Source organism: Vombatus ursinus, unplaced genomic scaffold (genome assembly GCF_900497805.2).
Source record: "Vombatus ursinus unplaced genomic scaffold, bare-nosed wombat genome assembly UNPS02014932.1, whole genome shotgun sequence".
In the NCBI taxonomy this organism is placed as follows: domain Eukaryota; kingdom Metazoa; phylum Chordata; class Mammalia; order Diprotodontia; family Vombatidae; genus Vombatus; species Vombatus ursinus.
The window spans coordinates 15684503-15694144 of record NW_020954710.1 but is presented as its reverse complement, the minus strand read 5'-3'; the positions used below and the strand labels follow the sequence as shown (position 1 = coordinate 15694144).

Here is a 9642-nt window from a genome sequence, read left to right as displayed (position 1 = left end):
ACTCATTAATTCATTCACTCATTCATTTATGAATTCACTCATTCATTCATTCATTTATCAAATTCATAACTTACTTTGGTTGCAAATGATACCCGTCCAACCCTCAGGACAGTCACAGCCGTCAAGCTCAAGGCGACAGGTGCCCCCATTCCTACAGTCATCACACGTCAGGCTGCAGTCATGGCCAAAGGTGTCATCCAAACAGACTGCAATGATCAGGAGAAGGAAAGAAAAAGCAGGCCTCTGAGGGGGTGGCAGGTAACTTTACAGTCGGGCTCCAACCTCTCATTCCGGACTCCTTTTGTGTGACCCCTCTCTCTCACTCTCCTCTGTGTTCCAGTCAAACTGGCTTATTTTCTGTTCCCGAGCATCCCATCTCCCACCTTCAGGCCTTTGTCATAGATGTTCCTCATACCCACATTGCTCTTCCTCCTTTCTCAAAGCTGTTTCTAAGAATCCCAGGGTCCCTTTAGGGCTCTCAACTCACATGCCACCTCCCACAAGAGGACTTTCTTGATCCCTACTGATGAATTACTTATTAATTAATACTAAAAGATTTTGTATAGATTCTACCCTCATGTGTAAAAGTCAACATCGATTCCTCCCAATAGAATATAAGCTTCTTGAGGCTAGGGGCTGTTTTCCTTTTATCTTTGTATCCTGGCACTCAGCCTGGTGTATTGTTGTTGGACAGTCATTTCAGTCATGTCTGATTCTTCATGACCTCATTTGGAGTTTTCTTGGCAAAGATGCTGGAGTGGTTTGCCATTTCCTTCTCGAAGGTATATAGTAGTTGCTTGGTATACAGTAGGTGCTTAATAAATTCTTGGTGAATTGGCCAGAATGGAGGCACTACCTGCCCAGGGCTTTTTCTAGGCAACTGGACCAATATATCCAATGTTTAGGTAAGTTCTGTGCTGCAGTGCCCTGGACATGGGGGAGGAGGCCTGGCTGAGTGGGATGAGTGGGCGGATGGGGGCGCTTGTGCCTCTCAATCTTCAGATTCTGCGATTCCGGGACTTCTCTCCTTCCTCCTTCTTTAACATCATTCCACCGAGTGACCATTTATTATAACCCCCTCTAACATATAATGTGGGGGCAGCTAGGTGGCACAGTGCACAGACTGCTGGGCCTGGAGCCAGGAAGACTCATCTTCCTGAGTTCAAATCCAGCCTCAGACACTTACTAGCTTTGTGATCCTGGGCAAGTCACTTCACCCTGTCTGCCTCAGTCTCCTCATCTGTAAAATGAGCTAGAGAACGAAATGACAAACCTCTCCAGTATCTTTGCCGAGAAAACCCCAAGTAGAGTCATGAAAAGTTGGATGTGACTAAAAAATGACTGAACAACAATAATATGTAGTGTTGCTTCACTGAACGTGTCTAGGGACCTCACAAGGCCAAATGAGGACAGTATGGCCTTGATGTTGTGGGAACAGGAATCCAAGCAGGACAAATGATCTGGATTTGATTTTCAAACTCAGACACTTAGTATCTGAGTGACCCTGGGCAAGACATACTCTAGGCCTCAGTTTCCTCATTTGTAAAATGAAGGAGTTGTACTCAGTGATCTGTGAGGTCCCCTTCTGGCTGTGGATTTATTCTATGCCTCTGGATAAGCTGCTGAACTTCTCTGGGCCTCCGTTTCCTCTTTTGTAAAATGCAAGGCATTGCACAAGGCTGGGGTGGGGGGTGGGGTCTGAATAGTTCTAATTCCAAGATCCTGCAGATACATGGCCTCATTTGAGGATGAGGATCCGATAGCCCTTGGCATGTATGGGCCAGGAAAGACCCAGGTTCAGAGGACCAGAGCCAACAGGGCCTGCTCCCCAGACAGGCCGGTTCTCACCAAACTTCTCCGACAGCGTGTGCTCTCCTCTGGCCTCCATCTCCTCCTCATCCCCCGCCTCATATTCCTCTTCAAAGAGCTGGGCCAGCTCATCGTGCAACACAGCGATGTGGGGGATGGGCCGTACAAAGGGCTGCCGCCCATCCAAGGCGTCGACTGAGTCATCCAGGGCTAGGGAAAGGACGGCAGAGAAATGCTCAGAACTTCTCTTCCTCCCTAAGACCCAGCAGGGGCAGGGAAGGCACCTACAGTCCTTCAGCTGAGTGGATGGAGTGTCGGACTTGACATCAGGACGACCAGGCCTCAAACACGGCCTCAGACATTTACTAACTGTAGATGTCAAAGACAGAATTTGAACTCGGGTCTTCCTGGTTGAGGCCAACTGCCTCACACTTTGGTGATCCCAGCCTCAGTTTCCTCACCTGTAGAATAAGGGAGTTAAACTTGATAGCCTGCAAGATCCCTGCCAATGCTAAATCTTTGATCCTGGGATCATCCCACCATCTCTAGGTCGAGTGTCCTTGACTCCTCACTAAAGTACCAACATCCATCCCAAGGATGTCCGGGGTTCTTAGAGCGTGAATCCTCTTTTCTCCTGTCCTCATCACCCCTGACCCTGAGCCCCACTTGGGAAAGATGATAACAACAACATCGCTAACACCTTGCACCCAAACCTGCCAATTGACAAAGACCAATCGATAACATTGTTCCTATGTCCCTTCGTAATGTTGTTGCACCTAATATGGCAGGTCTAGGGAAGCCCTAAGAGGCAGGGCACAGCTTTCAGGGAACCCCTTTCTACTGCAGGGATTTGGGTTTGGAGGCAAGAGAGTCTGTAGGGCATCCAGGCCAGATGGAATGTGTTAGCCTAAGAGATTGTGCAGGCCAGGAAACATCAACAAATTTAAGGGCTTATACCAATTTTCCTGGAAAGGTTTAGATAAATGAAACCATTTGGATTTAGGGACGTCAGCTTCCCTTCTCACTTTCTGAATGATAAGGAGGTTGGACTGGGCTTGCAAAAGGGCTTTTCCAGGAAGGAGGTCCTATGAGCATAAATGGTGGCAGGGCCATCATGGACATCCAGGGGAAGTCAGAGATGGTCGGGCGAAGATGTTGGTGAGGAATCATGCCCCCTCTAATGACATCAGACAAATGGTATCCTAAGTTAGAGGGACCAGCTATTGCGGGAAGGTTAATGCAATATTAGACTGGAGTAAGAAAGGCAGAGGGCCCAGGCCAGTGAGATGATACAGTCCCGTCATCCTCTGCCCTGGTCAGACCAGACGTGGTCTTGGAGCCACTTCTTAGAAAGGATATTGTCAAGCTAAGGATTGTCCAGAGGAGGGTGATTAGGATGGGGAAAGATCTGAAAACCATGCCACATAAGAATGGGCTGAAGGACCCGGGGAGCCTGGAGGAGACCTGGGGAGGACACGAGAGCTGTCATCAAGGAACCCAAAGCAGGGTCATTGGGAAGTTGGACGAAGCTTATTCTGCTTGGGCCCTGAAGGGGGCAATGGAAGGCAGATTTGGGGTTGATGTAAGGAAAACCTTTCTAACAAGTCGAGTTTTCCCAGCGTGGAATGGGCTGCCTTGGGAGGTGGTAGACCCCCCCTTCCTAAAGGGGGAGTCAGTGTCAAAGTTGGGTGACCATTTGACCTCTTGCTCAAGGACAGTTTGGACAAGGTGGCGTGTGAGGTCTGTTCCAGCTCTGAGACTCTAGGACTTGGGATGTCCAGCACCAACCCTGGAGAATCCCAGGAGCTGCCCCTTTTCTTAGCCAATGGGAGGCCATTATGGTTGGGTGCCATATTGGGTTGGGTCTGGATCACAGACAGCAAGGAAGGGAGAAGGGATCCCTGGGACCCGGGGCACTCACGGGTACAGCTCCTCCGATCCTCCTCCAGCTTGTAACCAATTTCACAGGTGCATTGGAAGGAGCCCACGAGGTTCTCACAAATGTGCTCACACCCGCCATTGTTGGAGGAGCACTCATCGACATCTATGGAAAACCGAAAAAAGAGTGATAGAACCCCAGGACCCCCATGGCCTTGGGGAGTCCCAGGGAATTGGGGGTGACTTGTGTTAGTTCAAATTTCTGGGCACCCAGGGAGCAGACCAGTCCCCAGTTGGCCATGGGCAGCTCAGGACAGTCCTGAGGCTACTGACCACATCAGCCACACTCAGAGACCATCTTAGAATAGTGGAGTCAAAGCTACCTAATACCTGTGTTACCTTGGGTGAGTCACTATCTTAAAAACAAAACAAAACAAACAAACATTACAAACCAACCTTTCCCCACCCCCAGGATATTCAGCAGGGACTCCAAGACAGGGAGAACTGGGTTCCAATCCCATCTCAGATATTTATAGACAAGTCATTTCACCTATGTGAGACTGTTTCCTCATCTGTAAAATGGGGATAATATATCACAGCATCTGTCTCCCACTGTGAGGTTCAAATGAGCTCATGTCTCAGCCTTGAGGCCGGCTGAAACAAAGAGGGACGCTGCTACCCCGGGGAGAGGGGGGAGGGGGCCCGGACGGACAACAGCAGGGGCCCTGCTGAGCTTACCTTCCCATTTCTCCAGAATGCCGACTGCCCCCACTTGCAGTACTCACCGTCACACCCGCAGCCATCTGTGCTAAGTCGGTACCCAGCGTAACAGCCACACTCATACCCTCCTGGGTTGTTGGTGCAGGCCTGGGCACAGCAGGGGCTGCTCGCACAGTCGTCGATATCTGCAGGAATGGTAATTAACAGGACGCCCCTCAACAAACCCTTGCCCTGCAGGGCTCCTCGGCTCCTCGGCCACCCATCTGGTTTGGAAGGCCATGGCCTTCCGAGTGGGGCTTCCCATCCCAGTAAGTGACACGGGTGGTATTGAGGGGGTGGGTACCAGTCTCCCTAAAGGAGATCTCTTCAGCACCAGGATGTGCCCAGGGTGGAAGGCTGTACTGATTATACAAGCCCTGAGTGGATTACCAGCATGTGGGGGAGTCAGCCTCAACCAGGAAGGCCTGGGTTCAAGTCCCATCTCTGACACATACTGGCCACGTGGCCCTGGGCAAATCACTTAACCTTTCTGTGCTCTAGGCAAAGGAGATGCCAACACACCTTCATAAGAGGGAGTTTTCATAGCAATGAAACCACAGATACAGTCCCATGCCTCCCACTATGGTTCAAACAAAGGCAATACAATACCAGAAATATTAGTAGGGTGTACAGATGGGCAGCACAGATACGATTACCAGCATCCTGGGGGTAATTAATGCTCTTTATCCCTAGGCCCAGACCTAAGAGAAAGCCCCCTACTGCAACTCTCACTGATCTGTTTAGCAGAGTTAAGACAGAGGAGAAACTTCTATATTGGAAACTACATATGTAAACAGTTTATTATAATTTACACTTATAAAGATGTATGAAAAATCAATAGCTGTGGGACTTCAGAAAGGCTCTAACTCTGTCTCTGGCTTTGCTGCCCAGACAGCAGACACCCTTCTCGTTGGGGGTGGCAGGGGACGACGCACAAACCCTCTCTCCCCCACCCACGCTTTCCCTGCCTCCAGGAGGCGAGCCCCTCCGGCTTCACGCTCCGCTCACCAATGCAAGTTTTCTGGTCCGTGTCTAGCTCATAGCCCTGATGGCAGGTGCAGAGGGGGCCGGAGCTGGTGTGACTGCAGCTGTGGGAGCAACCACCGTTGTTGGCCTCACAGCTGTTCACGATCTCCATCTCGATGCCTGGAGACGAAAGGGAAGCTCCTGGAGGGCAGGGACTGCTTTTCCTTCTGTCTTTGGGTGCTCTGAACTTAGCACAACATCTGGTTAAGACACTTATTGAATGGGGAGGGGGAGGAAGGGTAAGGCAAACACTTGCCCAAGGCAGCCTGGCATAAGGAATGGACTGCTGGAATCAGGAAGAGCTGGGTCAAATCCCATCTCAAATATTTACTAGCTGGGTGGACTTTGGCACTTCATTGAGCCTCTGTGCCTCAGTGTCCTCATTTGTAAAATGAGGGGCAGGAGATGGACCAGGTGGGCTGTAAGGTCTCCCCCAGCTCTCAGTCTACACCCTTGTCTGGAGCATCTGAGGGGACAACCTTACCCAGCCTCTGGGGGAAACTCCCATAAACAGGAACATGGCCCTGGAGCCCCCGAGGGACATAAAGCTTCGTGCCCTAGGAAGGCTCGGCTCTTTGGGGGAGAAGCTAGGAGAACTGGGATTCCTCTCAAAGGGAGGTGCTTAACGAATCTTCTTTCAAATATCTTTGCGCAAATTCTAGGCTTATCTTAATCCTTCCTCCATGGAGCTACCCTTCCCTGGGAGAAAGGAAGAGGCTCACAGATCCAGAGCAGGAAAAAAGCCCACAGGATATCCAACCCAACCCCTCCATTTTACAGATGAGGAAACTGAGGCCCAGAGAGGTGAAGTGACTTGTTTGCGGTCATACAGGGAGGATGAGGCAAGGTTGGGACGTCAATGTAGGTCCTATGATTCCAAAGACAGCTGTCTTTCTATCATCTCAGGGCCTCTCCCCAGAAGACGCAGCCCAGGATGCCAGCATGCATGGCGCTGGGCCCGCTTAGGAGTTAGAGAGGACCAGGACCCCTGGGAGACCCACAACCCGAGACCTGGGGGGCCATACATACGGTAGCACTGCCTGCTGTCTGATCCCAGCTCATAACCCGGGTTGCAGACGCACTTGAAGGAGCCGCGCGTGTTGAGGCAGCCGTGTGAGCACATGGCCAGGCCCAGGGCACACTCGTTCACATCTGGAAAGCAGACAAAAAGCTGAGGCCCCACGGACAGACGAGGCAACCACCAGTACCCCCAAGTGACCCAGTGTCCTGGCAAGTCAACTTGGCTCACTTCTGCAAACATTTACCACATGTAGAAGACTAAGGAAGCATAAGATAAGTACAAAGGAGAAGACCGTGCAGATTCTAGGAGAAACTATAGAGGAACAGGTCATTTCCATCCGGGATAGGAAGGAGGGAAACAAACATTTATTAAATTATTTATGTTATTATTATATTATTAATATACTATATTATTATAATCAGTTATTATATATTATTATTAGTCTATCTACTATGTGACTGGCAGTGGGCAAAGCCTTTACACATATTATTTCATTAGACCCTCACAACAACCCTAGGAAGTAGGTAATCCTGCTATTATTATCCCCATTTTACAGAGTGGGAAAGCGAGGCAGACAGAGGAGAAGTGACTTGCTCAGGGTCACACAGACTGCTGCTGCTTGTCCATTCTCAAAGGGCACCAATGACCTAATGAGGCTGATGTCTTATTTATTTATTTGAAATTTAAAAAAAAATTTTTTTTTTCAAAAAGCTGGGACAATTTGTTTTTTGTCCCCGCAAAGTTTTCATTTATGATTTCTTGAAATATAGCTCTGGAAAAAAACAGGCTTTAGAAAGGTCCCTTGGGTTTTAAATGCAGCTACCTGACTATGCCTTTAAACCCAAATCACTCCAGCCTTCATTGAATGCCCAATAGTAGCCCGAGTTCCTGCCTCTGCAGCAGCAGGTACTAAATAAAGGCTTGATGATTTAACTGATTAAAATTAAGTCATCACATCCAGTGCCTTCGGACTCTTTCTGAAGAGAGTACAGTTATCTGTTCCACACCGTAACTTTCCCCATTGCGGTTTTGATATATCGGGATTGGCATGAGAAAGTAAATGGGAATTTTAGGGGAGTTTTGCAGAAGCTGCAGATGGCATGCTAAGGCCAGCAGACAACACAGAGCCTACGACCAAATCCTTCACCCAAATGATACAATAAAGTGCTGTAAACACCCTGTTAAAGAAAAAGAAAAAATTCAGATTTCCTCTTTGGAACAAAACATTTTCCATGGATTTTCTAGATGGCAGGGGTACCTCTCCCTAAACCCAGCGATGTGGACGGGATAACTGAATTCATAACGTATAAGCATTAGCCCTTGAGTAATTTACAAGCCTCCAGCTTTTTTCACACCTTAATAAGCCAAATTGTATTTTCCAACGTTGTTTTCTCCACCTTGCCATATTCCTGCTTTTGCAATGAAGTCACTGAATGTCAATTGTAGGTACCAAACCTATGATTTCTTCATGATAGGTAACTCCCAGGAAGGAAAATCCCCTCTCACCATGTAGACTGACACTTCTCTGTAATTTGGAGTCTTAAAAGAGTGGCCAAGAAAGCGAAAAGGTGAAATGATTTGACCTTGCATACCAAGGGTCACCCTTAAATCCTTGAAGGTCTTCTTAGCTCTGAGGCCAATTGCCCACCTTGTTGTGCTGCATTTCAACAAGGAATATAGGTTTTTTAAATAAATAATAACAACTCATACTTACTTCTCTAGTCCTGGGAAATAGCAGTTGGGTTGGGTAATTAGCAATGAAATTACAGGTCTAGACCAAAATAATAGTATTAATATTAATAATCCATACTTGTTTCCCTCTGGGAAGAATAGCTGAGTTTGGTAATCATGCATAATAATAATAATTCTCATCTACATGAGAAGCAGAATAGAATGGCTCATTTTACAGATGAGGAAACCAAGGCAAACAGGAAGAAGTGACTTGCCCAAGGTCACACAGCTAATAAGTATCTGAGGCCAGATTTGAACTCAGGTCTTCCTGACTCCAGGCCTGATGCTCTATGTACCCGCCAGCCGAGGTTCAGAACAGCTTGGGTTCACGTTCAGTCTCTGACACAGACTGACTGCGCAGCCCTGTTCTGAGGCTTAAGCAAATTGCAGAATAGTGACAGATCCACATTGGTGGAGGGGCTTTCCTTACTGGGAGTCTCCCACCCCAGTGAAATCACAGGTTCAGACCAAAGTGACAAAGACAACAACAGTCATATTTACTTCCCCGGATTTGCCAGCGATCTTCCTGCCCTATGAGAGCTGTCCCCGGTTGATCCTGTCTATAGCTTATTTGTACATAGCTGTTTCAATGTTGTCTCCTTCATTAGACTGGAAGCTCCTGGAGGGCAGGCACTGTCTTTTGCCTTTCTTGCATCCCCAGCTCTTGGCATAGTGCTTGGCACACAGTAGGTGCTTAATAAATGTTCACCGAATTGAATTCAAGCACTTTCCTCCTACTCTTGTGTGGCAGGTGGTACAAATATCGGTCCAGGGCAGCCCACCCCAACCGGGAGCAGAGAAGGCAGACTCCAAGCAGTCCTACCTTCACACGTCTTGCGGTCCGCTGCCAGTCGATATCCAGCATGGCACTCACAATGGGCCACCCCTCGGCGGGCTTGGCATCTGTGCATGCAGCCTCCATTCCTGTCCGTGCATGGGTTCCGTACTAGAAAGGAAGAAGGTCAGAATCATCATTGCCTTGATGAGTAGGGAGTAGAAGAGGAGGAGACAGATGGAGAAGCTCCCTGTGTAACAGCTGGACAGGAGATTCAGCGCAGGAGAGAGGGGATGCTGGTTAGATGGAGTCTTTTCTCCAGTACGAGGGAGGATAGACAACAGTTTGTGCAAAGATCAGGGGGTTTCAGTAGACCACAAGCCTAGTTTTAAGAGATGCAGAGAGTTAGGGATTGGGGGTGATAGTCCCTCTGTCCTCTGCCCTGGTCAGACTATTTCTGGAGTACTGGGTTCAATTCCGGGCCTCCCAGTTTAGAACAAGCTGCAGGCATCAGTGGAAAGAGCCCAGGGTCTGGAATTGGAGGACCTGGGATCAAAACTTGCCTCTGATGATTATCTGTGTGACCTGGGCAAGTTCCTCATCAGTAAAGGGAGAATAGGATAGGTGCCCTCAGAGGTTCCTT

General features: G+C 48.7%; 1 protein-coding gene across 4 annotated transcripts in view; it reads right to left on the bottom strand.

Moving 5' to 3' along the window:
* LOC114029550 (multiple epidermal growth factor-like domains protein 6) overlaps nucleotides 1-9642 on the bottom strand; it is a 381178-nt gene that overhangs the window by 55025 nt on the left and 316511 nt on the right. For all 4 annotated transcript variants that reach the window (XM_027844042.1, XM_027844044.1, XM_027844043.1 and 1 more), the window contains 7 exons: nucleotides 9048-9170; nucleotides 6502-6624; nucleotides 5455-5592; nucleotides 4473-4592; nucleotides 3731-3853; nucleotides 1849-2019; nucleotides 75-206 (listed from right to left, as the gene is read on the bottom strand). In XM_027844042.1, the coding sequence (XP_027699843.1) occupies nucleotides 75-206; nucleotides 1849-2019; nucleotides 3731-3853; nucleotides 4473-4592; nucleotides 5455-5592; nucleotides 6502-6624; nucleotides 9048-9170 (930 nt within the window). The remainder of the gene's footprint in view (nucleotides 1-74; nucleotides 207-1848; nucleotides 2020-3730; nucleotides 3854-4472; nucleotides 4593-5454; nucleotides 5593-6501; nucleotides 6625-9047; nucleotides 9171-9642) is intronic.